Below are 16,652 nucleotides of genomic sequence, written 5' to 3'. Positions count from 1 at the left end.
TTCTCTCTGCCTGCTTCTATCTCTTCCACTCAGTTCCGCTCCACTTTTATCTCCTCCACTCTGCTTTGCTCTGCTCTGCTTTTATCTCTTCCACTTTGCTCCATTTTTATCTCCTTTATGCTGCTTCCTTTGCTCCGCTTTTATTTCTTCCACTCTGCTTCGCTCCGCTTTTATCTCGTTTCCTCTGTTTTACTCTTCTTTGATTTTACCTCTTCCACTCCGCTTCACTCTGCTCTGCTTTTATCTCCACCACTCAGCTTTTCTCTGCTCCACTTTTATCACCTCCACTCTGATTTGTTCTGCTCCGGTTATAGCTCCTCCACTCACCCCTGCTCCATTTTTTTCTCCTCCACTCTGCTTTGCTCTGCTTCGGTTTTATTTATTTATTTATTTATTTATTTATTTTTGTCACAACATCATACAAAAAGATTATATAGTATATACACATATAAACATATATAGGAAGAAGAAAAGAAAAACAATAGGACAGGAACGGTAGGCACGTTTGTGCGCTTATGCACGCCCCTTATGGTCCTCTTAGGAATGGGGTGAGGTCAATAGTAGAAAGTTTTTGGTTAAAGCTTTTAGGATTATGGGAAGAGACCACAGAGTCAGGTAAAGTATTCCAAGCACTGATAATTCTGTTGCAGAAGTCATATTTTCTGCAATCTAGATTAAAGCGGTTTACATTAAGTTTAAATCTATTGGTTGCTCTAGTATTATTGCAATTAAAGCTGAAGTAGTCTTTGACAGGAAGGACATTACAATAGATGATTCTGTGAGTTAAACTTAGGTCTTTATCTCCTCCACTCCACTTCGCTCACTTCGCTTTTATCACATCCAATCTGGTTTGTTCTGCTCTGATTTTATCTCCTCCACTCCGCTTCTCTCCGCTTTTATCTGCTATGCTCTGCTTCACTTTTCTCTGATTTTATCTCCTGTACTCAGCTCTTGCCGCTTTTATCTCCTCCACTCTGCTTTGCTCAGCTCTGCTTTTATCTCCTTTATTCCACTTCACTTTTCTCCACTTTTATCTCCTCCACTGTGCATCACTCTGCTTTTATCTCCTTTGCTCTGCTTTGCTCAGCTCTGCTTTTATCTCCACCACTCTGCTTCGCTCTGCTCTGCTTTTATCTCCTTTATTCCTCTTCACTTTTCTCTGATTTTATCTCCTGTACTCAGCTCTTGCCGCTTTTATCTCCTCCACTCTGCTTTGCTCTGCTTTTATCTCCTTTGCTCTGCTTTGCTCTTCTCCAATTTTATCTCTTGTACTCAGCTCTGCTTTTATTTCCATCACTCCGCTTTGCTTTGCTCTGCTTTTCTCTCCTTTACTCCGCTTCACTCTCCTCCGCTTTTATCTCCTCCACTCCGCTTCGCTTTGCTTTTATCTCCTTTTCTCTGCTTCGCTCTGCTTCACTTTAATCACCTCCACTCAGCTTTGCTTTGCTCCGCTTTTATCTCATCCACTCCACTTAACTGTGCTTTGCGTTTATCTCCTTTATTCCACTCCGCTTTGCCCCGCTTTTATCTCCTTCAGTCAGCTTTGCTCCGCTTTTATCTCCTCCATTCTGCTTTGTTCTGCTACGGTTTTATCTCCTTCACTCTGCTTCACTCTGCTCTGCTCTTATCCCCTCCAATGTGCTTCGCTCTGCTTTGCTTTTATCTCCTCCACTCTGCTTCGTTCTGCTCTGCTTGTGTCTCCTCCACTCCTCACTGCTCTGCTCTTATATCCTCCACTCAGCTCCGATTTGCTCTGCTGTTATCTCCTCCACTCCGCTTCGCTTTACTCCACTTTTATCTCCTCCACTCCGCTCTGTTCTACTTGTGTCTCCTCTACTCCGCTTTGCTCTTTCTGCTTTTATATCATCCACTCCACTTTTTTCTGCTCTTTGCTCCTCCACTCCATCCTGCTCTGCTCCACTCTGCTCAACACAAATCAGATCAACTATCCTCCACTCTCCTCTCCTCAACTCTTCACAGCTCCCCTCTCATCCCTTTTGCCTTTACATTTCTGTCCCAGGGCTGTGATATTGCAGCATTATGATCTCATGGGTGACAGCTGATGTCATGACTCAAGGGCCTCTTACTTCCCAAGTTAATAGGGATGGGATATGGAGGATCCCCTTGATAAACCCCTTGATAACATTTGTGATATCGTGGGGAGGAAAGCTAGGGATCAGCTATGGAGTGTCCCAGTTTGATGGTGTCCCTCAACTTGCTAGATCTCAAAAGAACCTAACCAAGATTAAGGCTAATCAACTTTATTCTTTGATTGGCTTAGTCTGCCACTGAGCTTGGTTTTTTTAATTTATTTTTTATTATGAGATCTGAAATATGACATATATGAGATATGATATACTGAAGTGGTGTAGGGTTTCATTCCTGGGCAGGAATAGAAAACATAGGATAGGATAGGATAGGATAGGATAGGATAGGATAGGATAGGATAGGATAGGACAGGACAGAACAGAATGAACTGGAAGGGACCTTGGAGGTCTTCTAGTCCAGCCCCCTGCTCAAGCAGAAGAACCTATAGCATTTCAGATAAGTGGCTGTCTAGTTTCTTCTTAGAAACCTCCAGTGATGAATCACCCACGATTTCTGAAGCCAAGCTATTCCACTGGTTAATTGTCCTCACTGTTAGGAAGTGTCTCCTTAATTCCACTCTAGGGATTCACTTAATGGTGGCAAGGAAGGTCTTAAAATGGGGCAAAACTCACTTAAAAACCATCTAGCTTAGCAACCTAAATTCTGGCCTTGATTGTGGTTGTAAGTCAAGGGTTACCTGCATTTTAGTTTTGTTGAAGACCTTCCAGAATCTCTTCCGTTCTGAAATGGACAATCCTTTAACTTATATGAATAAAGAAATAAAGTTTGTTTTTTTTAGTGTGTGATTTTTGTGATTCAATGCAGCTTCTGGTTTCAGAGCTGAATTTGCTTTAGCGGCTTTAAACACTATCAGCTTTTTAATTTTTGAGTTTCTTGACCTCTTCAGCTTTGAACAATCTTTAATGGCATCAGACCTCCCTATAATCGGTTTTGCACCTCACAATTCCTTTCTTGTTATGGGGTCACATGGCACATCAAGGTGTCTGCTGTTTCTCCAGAGATTTGAGTTGCCATTCACTTGCTGGAAGTTTTCTGGATTGGACAAAAATAGTTTCATTACTGGAAGAGACTTTAGACATGAAATAAATGATAATAAGTCAAACAAGAATGTGAGATCGTGTTACGTTCAGGGTCCCACCGTCTGTTAGAGATATACCCTTCTAATAATATCCTTGGATATTTTGAATGCCTTTGCTGAACATAACTATCTGCTGTTTCCCACGAGTCACAGCTACGGTCTTAATCAGGTGAACTTTGAACTGAGTAGAATTCTCCAATTATTTCAGAATAACAGAGTTGGAAGGGACCTTGGAGGTCTTCTAGTCCAACCCTTAGCTCAGGCAGGTGACCCTACATCATCTCAGACAAATAGTCGTCCAATCTCTTCTTAAAAACCTCCAGTGTTGGAGCAACCACAACTTCTGAAGGCAAGTTGTCCCACTGGTTGATTGTTCTCACTGTCAGGATGTTTCTGCTTAATTCCTTGATTAGGTTCCATCCGTTTAAGAAGAGATTAGACCAGTGATGGCTAACCATTTTTTTCCTCGGGTACTGAAAGCGCATGCGCGATAGTGCGCATTTTCGTGCCCATGTCCATAATGCAATGACCCCCCCCGAGCGCACCACCTGTGCATGTGTGCGCGACCCCCCTGCGCTCCCCTGCCCCCCACACATGCATGCGCAACCCTCACGCTCTCCCTTCTCCCCCCAAGCATGCATGTGCGACCCCCCCTGAGCCCCGTTTTGGGCCTAGCAGGCTCCCCGAAGCCTCCTGGAATCAAACACTAGGCTTGGGGTGTGTGTGTTGTGCCCCCCCCACCCCCGCGCATGGATGCATGACTTCCCCCCACCCCCGCACATGCACGCCCGTCTCCCACATGCGTGGCGGAGACCCAAAAATCAGCTGGCCGATGGGAGGCACGCATGTATGTGCAGTGGAGCCCACAGAGATGGCTCCGTTTGCTACTTGTGAGACGCATGCCATAGGTTTGCCATCACCTATGGGCCTCTGTGGCTCAGACTGGTAAGACAGTCTGTTATTAACAGCAGCTGCCTGCAATTACTGCAGGTTCAAGCCCCACCAGGTCCAAGGTTGACTCAGCCTTCCATCCTTTATAAGGTAGGTAAAATGAGGACCCAGATTGTTGGGGGCAATAAGTTGACTTTGTATATAATATACAAATGGATGAAGACTATTGCTTGACATAGTGTAAGCCGCCCTGAGTCTTCGGAGAAGGGCGGGATATAAATTCAAATAATAATAATAATAATCACGGGACTAGACAACCACTGATCTGAAATGGTAGAGATTCTCCTGCGCTTGACCAGGGGGCTGGATTAGAAGACCTCCCAGGTCCCCTCCAGTCAATTGGAGGGCTGATTTACCACCAGCTGATGAGGTTCTTAGAAGCCGAGGGCTTGGCAGCGCAAGGAAACAACAGCCATCAACACACCAATCAACCGATAGGAAGGCAGCCCACAAATACGAAGCCTAGAATAGCTCATATTCCGGTAGAAAGACGTTCCCTGAAGATGGGCTCCAGCAGTAGTGGGTTTCACTGACCTTCGCTACCGGTTCAGAACTATGAGCGTGCTTTGCTCGCGGGCGGTGCTTCTGCGCATGCGCAGAGCGTCCGCGATGATGTCCAGATGGGTGGGCGGAGCCTCCTGCCACCACTGCTATACCGGTTCGCCCAAACCAGGGTGAACTGGTAGAAACCCACCACTGGGCTCCAGCACGGGTCCAAAAGCTGAGAAGACTGACCCAGATCGGGCCTTGCAACATTATCCTGGGACTCCGAAAGCTGCTTCTTCAAGAGGCAACTGGACTTTCTGGTTTTTCGTGGAAGACATTTCGCTTCTCATCCAAGAAGCATCTTTAGCTCTCTTGGATGAGAAATGTCTTCCAAAAAAACCTGAGAAAGTCCGGTTGCCTCTTGAAAAGGCACCTTTGGGACAACCATGATCTGGATGACGGAGAATCTCCATAGACATTATCCTGGGACACACATATTTGCCTTCATTTAATCAACATTAATCTTTCCTTTCCTCCTCTTTGTCTTTCTTTTTTTTTTTTAGTAAAAAAGTTTTATTTCCATTTTCCAATAACCTATTCAATGTACAGTCTCTTATTCAACATTAGTCATTAACTTTCATTTGTTACTTATTCGGACCTGCCCAGCTACCACTTCCTTCCTTAACAAACCTTTCCTCCTCCCTTCTCTACTTTCTTCTACTTTCTTCATCCTTCCTCTCCTTCGCTTTTCTACATCCTCTCCTCCTTCCCTACTCTTCTCTTCCACCCTTTCTAACCTCTCTCTTTCCTTTCTTCTTCCTCTCCTTTCCCCTTTTCTACCTCTCTCTTTCCTACCTACTTTCTTCCTTCACTCTCTCCTCTCCTTTCCATTCCTTCTGAAATGGCAGCTGAGCAGCCCGATTTCATTTCAAATTATTTCTATTTCTTAATTACATATCTTCAATCATTCCTTTACATTGATCCTTCATCTCCCCTCTCCCCCTTCCCTCCTCCCCTCCCACCCCCCGAGACTTCCAAGAACAAAGTACAGGGTCTAAGATTAACAATCATAAATTAAAATACAACGTAAGTCATAATCCATAGTCACTCCTCTCTCTAAGACCTTAGCTCCCCTTCCAGAAACAAAACAGTACATTCTTCTTCCAGTCCATTATATATCAGTCCATTCCACTCCTAAAATCTTCAGAATCTTCCAATTAAATTAGTATTTCCAGTTCATCAATAAAATACATAGTTTTTAATATCCAATCTTCATCAATTAACACCAAATATATATCAATCCATTCCACTCCTGAAGTCTTCAGAATCTTATAGTTTTTAATATCCAATCTTCATCGATCAAGACCAAGACGATATTCCATCTTCCAGTATTCATCAGAAATTCTTTTATAATATACCTTTCTTCCTTAAACAGTCTCCCAAATATAATTCATATTTCCAGCTTAAATTCTTAAATTTTTATCCAATCTCCAAAAATAAACAATATTCTATCTTCTCATATCTTTAATATCACTTACATAAATTAAATAACATTGCTAATATTAATATTTCTTCAATTTACCTTACATCTGTCAAATACCTCCTCTTTGTCTTTCATTAGCACCAGCAGATAAGAAATTAGGGAGAAAGGGAAGGCACGCTTCGTATTATATGCCCTAAATTGGCCTGATATAGGGATTGTCCTAGGAGGCACCCCAAAATTCCTCTTCCGAGCAGTTTTTCTGAAATAGAATTTGGTTTCCAAGTGGTCTCTTTTTCAGCAGATGGCAGCACCGATCTGCCTTTTTCTGCTCTCCCCAAAATGCTAGCATGGCTTCTGTTTCACCGCGCAGGGCTGGCCTAATACACTTTGGTTTTAATTGGGTTTTTTTTTATCATTTTTCTATTATAATTTTTAAATGGGGTTAGCCAAATTGAATAAGATTTTAAAAATGTTTTTTAAATCTATTTATCCAATTGTTCTCATGTTGGCTGTAAACCGCCCTGAGTCCTTCGGGAGAAGGGCGGTATAAAAATCAAATAAATAAAATAAAATAAAAAGTCTTCAAAGGCTGATAGACCAACAACCAAGTAGGGGAAGAGGTAGATTAAAAGAAAGAAATCAATCAATCCTGGAAGGAGGCTAAGAAAAACCGATCGTGCTGAGAAACTGACCGGGACATGTTCAGAAAGTCCAAACAATGTATGCTGTTCCAGTCAGCTTAGAATTTTTTTTAAAAAAGTGATGTTGAATCAAACGTGACTCCTAGAATTGTCCCGGAGGTTTTCTTGGCAGTATTTTCAAACATGATTTGTCCTTGTTTTCTTGTCTTGTTTGGGCTGAGGGGCATAGTCCAAATGCCCCAGCTGTCTGTTGGAAGGAAAATCCATCTGGTTCACTTCCAATCCGGGAGAAAGATGCCGGAAATAAAATGGAGGCTGGAGGCTGATTGGGATAAAGGTCCATTGATTGATGAAGCAGAACCATTTCAAAGTCTGAATTGCCCCTGAATTGTGCAATGAAGGGGGCTTGTGTACCGAAAGGGTGTTGGGCAATTCCCATTGTGGCTAATGGCTTTCGTCCTGCGCTGGATCTTGGGTTCTAGTCCTACCATTCTGCTTTGGTTAACTGTCAAATTTTGCAGCAAGGGGTTTCGGAAATAGCCTGTCTTGAACGGGCTTCTGCTGGCCGTATTTGCTTTTATTTTATTTATTTTATTTATTATTTTATTTTATCACATTTATATACCGCCCTATCTCCCAAGGGACTCAGGGCGGTTCACAGGCAGGTAAAAAAGCACATATAAATACAGACTAAAATAACAGTTAAAAAACTTATTCTACATGGCCGAATTATTAAAAAGCAATATAAATAATAAAACCCATTTAAAACAAATTTAAAATCTAATCCAGTCCTGCGCAGATGAATAAATGTGTTTTGCTTATGAATGGAGCCATCTAGCTAGTGGGCTTCCTCTTTCAATAAGCCCTTTTGCTGGCGTCCGCTGTGGGCTATTGAGGAAGTTTGGGGGCTGCTTTCCGCCTCTAAAAACATCTTTCTCCATTTCTCCTTCAGGGAAATATAATATCCTGCTTTTTTTAAAAAAAAATATTTCCCAAAATATTTCATTCTTCTGGGGACTGTGGGGGAGGGGCTCCCCACAAGTCTTTATCCTTAAGGCAGGACTAGATTTTAATTTTTCTGCTTCTTGTCCTGCAGCTTTAACTCTGAAATTATCTGGCGAACTGAGGTGGGGGGGCTTCCAAGTAACATAAACCCATTGATGAATAAAATCACATGAGCTGAGTGAGGCTCAGCAATTCTTACCTTTTACCTAATATCCAAAAATACCCTGATATGTTCCATAGTTAAGTAGTGTTGAAGGATAAGTGTATTTTTAGTGGGGGCGGAAGCATATCTAGCATTTATTAAGAGGGCGGACAGGAGATGGGGAAGGGCTGATGGGCAGTGGTGGGATTCAGCCAGTTCACACCACTTCGGGAGAACCGGTTGTTAACTTTCTGAGCAGTTTGGCAAACTGGTTGTTGGAAGAAATCATTAAGGCAGAGAACCGGTTGTTAAATGACTTGAATCCCACCACTGGCTGAGGGGTAACAATTGAAATACTGGAGAGAAATGTGAGGCAGCTAGCAAAAAACAAACAGGTGCTCTTTGGTTCTAACTGTTGGGCCTTGTGGCTAGAAACCAGGAGACAGGGGAGTTCTAGTCCGACTTTAGCATGTAAACCAATTGGGTGAGTTTCGCCAAACACTAGAAGACACCGAGTTCTAATCCAGCTTTTAGGAATTAAAGCGGGATTTGGGAACGATCATCAAGAGGTTGGGAGTTCTAGTCCCACCTTATGTAAGAAAGTCTGCTGGGTGATTTTAGGCCACTCACCAGGAGCTAATACTGCTAATTCTGGTCCTGCCTTAGGCATGAAAGTCAACTGGGTGAGTTTCGCTAAACACTAGGAGACAGTGAGTTCTAGTTTGGCCTTAGGAATTAAAGTGGGTTTCATTAACTTTTGGGCCAATCTCCAGGAGTTTGTGACTTCTAGTCCTGCCTTACATACGTCCCGCCTTTGGCATGAAAGCCAAGTGTCTTTGGGCCAATCACCGGGAGCTGGTGAGTTCTAGTCCCGCCTTTGGCATGAAAGCCAACTGTCTTTGGGCCAATCACCGGGAGCTGGTGAGTTCTAGTCCCGCCTTTGGCATGAAAGCCAAGTTTCTTTGGGCCAATCACCGGGAGCTGGTGAGTTCTAGTCCCGCCTTTGGCATGAAAGCCAAGTGTCTTTGGGCCAATCACCGGGAGCTGGTGAGTTCTAGTCCCACCTTTGGCATGAAAGCCAACTGTCTTTGGGCCAATCACCAGGAGCTGGTGAGTTCTAGTCCCGCCTTTGGCATGAAAGCCAACTGTCTTTGGGCCAATCACCGGGAGCTGGTGAGTTCTAGTCCTGCCTTAACCATGATAGAGTGACTTTGAGAGTTCTAGTCCCGCCATAGGCATGAAAGCAATCTGGGTGACTTTGGCCAGTCCATCTCTCTCAGCCCCACCTACCTCACAGGGTTGTTGTTGTAGGAAAAACAGGAAGAGGAAGGAGTATTAGGTATTTTTGCCGCCTTGAGTTATTTATAAAGTAGGCAATATAGGTAGTCCTCAACTTACGACCACAATGGAGCCCAACATTTCTGTCCTTAAGTGAAACCTTTCTCCAGTGAGTTTTGTCTCACGTTACAATATTTCACGCCACAATTGTTAAGTGAATCAAGCTTCCCCATTGATTTTGTTCATCAGAAGGTCGCATAAGGGGAACCCACGACCCCGGGTCACAGCGACCGTCGTAAACACAGTCTGTTATCAAGCAGACATGACCATGGGGGAGGTGGCAAAGGTCGTAACTGTGGAAAACGGTCCTAAGTCACTTTATTCAGTATCATTGTCACTTTGAACGGTCGCTAAATGGATTGTTGTAAGTCGAGGATCGCTTTTAAAAGTGGGATAACTAATCTAATAAATGAATAACGTTCAGTGGATTGGGGCCATTCTTAGATCTGATGCCAAACAAAAAAAAAAGCTCAGTGTATTTTCAACCTCAGCCCCTTTAAGAGGGGTGGACTTCAACTTCCAGAATTCCCCAGCCAGCTGGCTGGGGAATTCTGGGAGTTGAAGTCCACCCCTCTTAAAGGGGCCGAGATTGAAAAAAAAGCACTGATTTAGATTAGCAGCCAATGCTGCACGATCACACCTGGGAGAAACCCGAACTCCTTCGTATCTCAGTTTGCCTGGTTGTAAAAGTTAATGGTTTATGGGCAGAGATGGAGCGGAGCTGTGTGTGACCCTTGTAGTGTGATGAAAAGGACGACAAGCAAAGTGACCTTTGCGATGCTGATTGCCGAAGCAAGGATAAAATACACGCCGGGGCTAAAGCGGGAGATTATTATCGGGTGACGTTTGCAGGTAAGCTCGGAGTTCCTGTCTGAAAAGGCAAAACAGGGGGTTGTTCTCGACTTACGACCGTAACGGACACTACGGTTGTAAGTTGTGAGGGTCTTAGAGAGGCTCTGGGGTTGTTTTTTTGAACGGGTTTTTTTTGGTGTGGCGGTCGGTAAACGAACACGGTCGGTAAGCGAAGCACCAGTCTGCGACGGGCCTGTTTCGTAGAAAACTTGAAAATAAATGCTGGCTTTGGGAATGTGCGTCAAAATATAGGGTCAGGTGACCACGGAACGCCGCAAACGGTTGTAAACCGAAATATGTGGTAAGGGAGTCCGTCGTAACTTTGAACGGTCGCTCAACGAGGATAAGCTGTAAGAGGAGAGATTGAGTATGAAGACTGCCTGGATGAAGACGGTCACTGCGGGATGAATATTTTTGTAAAGAGCCTTTCGGTTCTTTCCTCTGAAATCCAGAACCTTCCAGGTGGGTTGAGAACATCCAGGTAGAACCTCTTAATGCAATGGTTCTTTCTTGGTTGCTTGAGCCGTCCGCGGAACAGCTTGACACCAGAAGTTGTGGGTGCTCCATCACTGGAAGTTTCTAAGAAGAGACCGGGCAGCCATTTAAATAACTGGAAGGGACCTTGGAGATCTTCTAGTCCAACCCCCTGCCCTGGCAGGAAACCCTACACCATTTCAGACAAATGGCTATCCAACATTTTCTTTAAAATTTCCAGTGTTGGAGCATTTACAATTTCTGCAGGCAAGTCGTTCCACTGATTAATTGTTCTAACTGTCAGGAAATTTCTCCTTAGTTCTAAGTTGCTTCTCTCCTTGATGAGTTTCCACCCATTGCTTCTTCTTCTACTCTCAGGTGCTTTGGAGAATAGCTTGTCTCCCTCTTCTTTGGAGCAGCCCCTGAGATATTGGAACACAGCTATCATGTCTCCCCTAGTCCTTCTTTTTGTTAAACTAGACATACCCAGTTCCTGCAACCGTTCTTCATATGTTTTAGCCTCCAGTCCCCTAATCATCTTTGTTGCTCTTCTCTGCACTCTTTCTAGAGTCTCAACATCTTTTTTTATATCATGGCGACCAAAACTGGATGCTACATTCCAAGTGTAGTCTTTAATCTCTGAAATGATATATAGAGTTTTCTGCTTGAGGGGGGTGGGGGGGCTGGACTAGAAGACCTCCAAGGTCCCTTCCCGCTCTGTTATTTCTTGCAAGTGAGAACAATTAACCAGTGGAACAGCTTTCCCCCAGAAGTTGTGGGAGTGCTCCAACATTGGAAGTTTTTAAGAAGAGATTGGACAAGCGCTTATTTGAAATGGTATAAAATCTCCTGCTTGAGCAGGGGGTTGGACTAGAAGATCTCCAAGGTCCCTTCCCGCTCTGTTATTCTGCTATTCTAGTTAATAGTTAATGCTAGCTCACCTGTTTGGAACCCTCACCACATCTCTGACATCAATACAATTGAACGTGTCCAGAAATATTTTACAAGAAGAGTTCTCCATTCCTCTGAAAACAACAAAATACACTATCCCACCAGACTCGAAATCCTAGGCTTAGAAAACTTGGAACTCCGTCGCCTTCGACAAGACCTAAGTTTAACTCACAGAATCATCTATTGTAATGTCCTTCCTGTCAAAGACTACTTCAGCTTTAATTGCAATAATACAAGAGCAACTAATAGATTTAAACTAAATGTCAACCGCTTTAATCTAGAGTGCCGAAAATACGACTTCTGTAACAGAATCATCAGTGCTTGGAATACTTTATCTGACTCTGTGGTCTCTTCCCATAATCCTAAAAGCTTTATCCAAAAACTTTCTACTATTGACCTCACCCCATTCCTAAGAGGACCATAAGGGGCGTGCATAAGAGCACAAACGTGCCTACCGTTCCTGTCCTATTGTTTTTCTTTTCTTCTTCCTATATATATGCTTATACCTCCTTATATTTACTCATATATGTGTTTATATGCTATATAATCTTTTTGTATGATACCTACATATATTGTTGTGACAAAATAAATAAATAAATAAATAAAATACAATACAATAACCTGCTTAGGGCCATAGGGCGAATCCAGCCAGTATTGATCACTTGGGGTAATTGTGAACATAGAAATGGAGAGAGGCTGTGTGTGTGTGTGTGTGTGTGTTTGTGTGTGTGTGTGTGTGAGAGAGAGGCAAAGTGTGAGATTCACATTTATGACCTTTGAGCCACGTGGCTCATGGAACCGGCCCAAGTAGAACTGGCTGCACTTTCCATCTGGCTCTTGGTACACTCATAACTTCTGGAGGCACGCCATTCCACTCATGAATTAACAGAGTAACAAGAGTTGGAAGGGACCTTGGAGGTCTTCTAGTCCAACCCCCTGCTCAAACAGGACATTTTATACCATTTCAAATAATAAGCCTCAGAGTTCATCAGGAATGCTTTTCTGGTGGCCATTTTTGTGCAATGTGCTTTTTCCTCTCTTAAGAATGTCACTCCTAACCAGAACCCACATCCTTCTTGTGAACACTGTGGTCCAGATCTGTGGGTCTAGGCCTCTTTCAATTCATCCTCTTCCAGTTCCTCCTCTTAAACAGGTGTCTCCAACCTTGGTCCCTTTAAGACTTGTGGACTTCAACTCCCAGAGTTTCTCAGCCAGCTTTGCTGAAAGACTCTGGGAGTTGAAGTCCACAAGTCTTGGTCCACAAGGAACCAAGGTTGGAGACCCCTGCTCTTAAACATATTGGAAACTCCCCATATTGATTGGTGTGGAGAATATATGGGAAGATGAAACGAAGGAGGAACATATCTTACAAAATAGGAGGTCTTCTAGTTGAACCCCACTGCTTAAGGAGGAAATCCTACACCAGGGGTCCCCAACCTTGGCAACTGAGGAACTCTGGGAATTGAAGTCCACAAGTCTTAAAGTTGCCAAGGTTGGAGACCCCTCGCCTATATCATCCTGGTCTATGATTACCCAGTCTCTTAAAAGCCTCCAGTGATGGAACACCCATAACTTCTGGAGGCAAGCCATTCCACTCATATGAATTAACCGAGTAACAGAGTTGGAAGGGACCTTGGAGGTCTTCTAGTCCAACCCCCTGCTCCAGCAGGAGACCCTACACTATCCCACACAAAGGACTGTCCCGTCTCTTCTTGAAAAACCTCCAATGATAGAACACTCATAACCTCCGGAGGCAAACCGTTGCGCTGATTAATTAACAGACTAACAGAATTGGAAGGGATTTTGGAGGTCTTCTAGTCTAAGCCGCCACTCAAGACCTTATCCCATGGACAACACATGGCTATCCAGTCTATTTTTGAAACCTTCCCGTGATGGAAGAACACCCACCAACTTCTGGTGGCCAGCTGTTCCACTGGTTAATTGTTCTCAGTGTTAGGAAATTTTTAGGTTGCATCTAGGTTGCTTCTTGTCCCATTGCCTTCAGGTGCTTTGGAGAATAGGTTGACCGCTTCCTCTTTGCGACAGCTCCTCAAGTACTGGAAGACTCATATCGCCCCTAGTCTTTCTCTTCATTAGACTAGGCCAGAGGTCGGCAATCTTAAACACTCAAAGAGCCACATTTGGACCTGTTTCCCACAGAAAAGAAAAATAACCAGGAGCCACAAAACCCTTCCTATGCCTGACTATTTCCTGAGAGGCCACAAAAGTAGCATATATAGTTGAATCAAACGTTCTGTTTTCTTCTGAAACTTTTCGTTTCTTGGAATTATCCATGGTTGGCCTACCGAGGTCGAAAAGCTCAATAAATCACATGTGGAGGTATCGCACATTGTATATTTTGAGCGAAAGGGAGCCGCAGCAGAGGGATGAAAGAACCACATGCGGCTCCAGAGACGCAGGTTGCTGACCCCTGGACTAGACATACCTAGTTCCCTCAACTGTTCATCATAGGGTTTAGATTTCGGATCTTCTGATGGTTCCTTGTTTACAGTTCCACTTGACCGGAGTTCTGTTCTTATTTCTGCCTTACGAGTGGGATAATTTTGCAAATTGTTACCTTATTTTACCGGTCTAACTCACCCTAAAATTACAGTGTGTTCCATTCTTTCAAGATGAAAGGATGAAGGTCGTGTCCCAGCGTTGAGTAACTCTCCCAGTTATTCCTCTATGATGTTCCTTTGTTATATATTCACGTGTGCCTTGTGGAATATGTATAATTATGTCATTTATTGCCTGCCCCCTTCTGACATGAGTTTTGACATCATTTTCCAGGAACCAAGATCACAAATTCTCTGGGCTACAATTAGAGTTCGATACGATCTCTTGATGTTATCACATCTATAGTTAGCCCCGTGAATAGATGCCAGATGGATATTTCCATTCGTCGCTCTGAGACAAGCAGTAGTGGGGACGAAAAACGTTACTGAATTTAATTTCCATTCTTTCCTACCCTTCGCAAATCTCAGGTTTCGTTCTGAATTCTGCGAGAATTTCTGGAGGCCGGCCTGCTTTTTTCTCACAATGGATTTGAGGTCACAATGCTGTAAGGCTAGAGGTTCCTTGGCTTTGTGGTGGCCCAGGAGATGATAACAAGAGCGAGGCAGGGTGATGGAAAGGGCTAGGTAAGTACAGCGGATGCTCAATTGACCGGTTAGACTTTAACCAGATGGTAGGCACTATCTGGAGGAGATGAAAGAACACAAACGCGTTTGAAGCCACGGCAAACTCCAGGCTCTTTAGAATGACGTCTTCCTTTTCCAACAGAAGTCGTATCTGGAAGCCGGTGAGCGAGATGTTGGAAAAACTAGTCAATGTGCTGACGATCCGGAATGAAACGGTCCGTCAGGGTTTGGCAGAAGCTCTGGGAACCTTCCTCCTGATGGTGAGAAGACCAGGGGTAATGTGGGGGAGAAGGAGGAGAAGAAGAAGGCGTTAGGACAACGTTTCTCAAACTCCCCCCCCATGGGAAAATGGGTGGACTTCAACTCCCAGAATTCCCCAGCTGGCAACGCTAGTCCACCCATCTTCATGTTAGTTGAGTTTGAGAAAGAAAAAAAAAAACTCGTTAGAAGATGGGGTGGGTGGGTAGGTGGGAGGGATGAAAATGTTGCAAGCATGCCTTTCCCTGGCTTCTAGAATTTTTGGTGGAGAAAAAAAAAAGAAATTTTGATTAATGGGTTTGAAGATTAGAAAGTATAGCTTAAGGGAAAGGAGGAAGTTGTGACATAACTTTAGAGAGAGTAGGAGAAATACTCTAGAACAGTGGTCACCAACTGGCGAGAAAATTTTGGTGGTCCGCAGAAAAATTATTTGCATTTTTTATATTGCACTAAATACTATTTATCTTTTTAAAAATTCATATTGATGGTCCTTGAGATTTAAAATTATGAATTTCGGCCTGGATACAGCACAGAGACAGCTTTGGTCGCGTTGGTTGATGATCTCTGGAGGGCTCGGGACAGGGGATATTCCTCTGCCCTGGTCCCGTTAGACCTCTCAGTGGCTTTTGATACCATTGACCATGGTATCCTGCACCGGTTGGGGAGTTTGGGAGTGGGAGGCACCGTTTATCGGTGGTTCTCCTCCTATCTCTCTGACCGGTCGCAGACGGTGTTGGCAGGGGGGCAGAGATCGACCGCGAGGCGCCTCACATGTGCGGTGCCGCAGGGATCGATTCTCTCGCCTCTCCTGTTCAACATCTATATGAAGCTGCTGGGTGAGATCATCAGTGGTTTTGGGGTGAGTTACCAGCTGTATGCTGATGATACGCAGCTGTACTTTTCCACCCCAGGCCACCCCAACGAAGTTGTCGAAGTGCTGTGTCGGTGCCTGGAAGCCGTACGGGTCTGGATGGGGAGAAACAGGCTCATGCTCAACCCCTCCAAGACGGAGTGGCTGTGGATGCCGGCGTCCCGGTACAGTCAGCTGCAACCGCGCCTGACTGTTGGGGGCGAGTCACTGGCCCCTATGGAGAGGGTGCGCAACTTAGGCGTTCTCCTGGATGGGCGGTCGTCTTTTGAAGAACATTTGATGACCGTCTCCAGGAGAGCTTTTTATCAGGTACGCCTGATCCGCCAGTTGCGCCCCTTCCTTGACTGGGACGCCTTGTGCACAGTCACTCATGTTCTTGTTACCTCTCGCTTGGATTACTGCAATGTTCTCTACATGGGGCTCCCCTTGAAGAGCACCCGAAGGCTCCAGTTGGTTCAGGATGCAGCTGCGCGGGTGATAGAGGGAGCCACTCATGGCTCCCATATAACACCAATTCTGCGCAGACTGCACTGGCTGCCTGTGGTCTTTCGGGTGCACTTCAAGGTGTTGATTACCACCTTTAAAGCGCCCCATGGCTTAGGACCGGGTTACTTATGGGACTGCCTACTGCCATCTTGTACCTCCCACCGACCCGTGCGCTCTCACAGAGAGGGACTCCTCAGGGTGCCGTCAGCCAAGCAATGTCGGCTGGCGGCCCCCAGGGGAAGGGCCTTCTCTGTGGGGGCTCCCACCCTCTGGAACGAACTTCCCCCAGGACTTCGTCAACTTCCTGACCTTTGAACCTTCCGCCGCGAGCTGAAGACGTTCTTATTTATCCGTGCAGGACTGGCATAGATTTTTTAGAAGTTT

At 44.6% G+C, this 16,652-nt stretch overlaps 1 protein-coding gene across 2 annotated transcripts in view; it reads left to right on the top strand.

Annotated features, from left to right (window-relative positions):
- The first annotated feature begins 14,362 nt into the window (after window positions 1–14,362).
- Window positions 14,363–16,652, top strand: part of LOC131192620 (aquaporin-7-like) — a 17,309-nt gene continuing 15,019 nt past the window's right edge. The window contains exons 1-2 of one of the 2 annotated variants that reach the window (XM_058171942.1): window positions 14,363–14,653; window positions 14,796–14,913. In XM_058171942.1, coding sequence (XP_058027925.1) covers window positions 14,640–14,653; window positions 14,796–14,913 — 132 coding nt within the window. In that variant the 5' untranslated portion in view covers window positions 14,363–14,639. Of the gene's footprint in view, window positions 14,654–14,795; window positions 14,914–16,652 lie in introns of those variants that run through there. The other variant, XM_058171943.1, reaches the window with a different exon arrangement.

This window comes from Ahaetulla prasina, chromosome 2, assembly GCF_028640845.1.
Source record: "Ahaetulla prasina isolate Xishuangbanna chromosome 2, ASM2864084v1, whole genome shotgun sequence".
Taxonomy (NCBI): domain Eukaryota; kingdom Metazoa; phylum Chordata; class Lepidosauria; order Squamata; family Colubridae; genus Ahaetulla; species Ahaetulla prasina.
The sequence above is the reverse complement of the archived record's forward strand: the minus strand, read 5'-3'. Positions and strand labels throughout refer to the sequence as shown.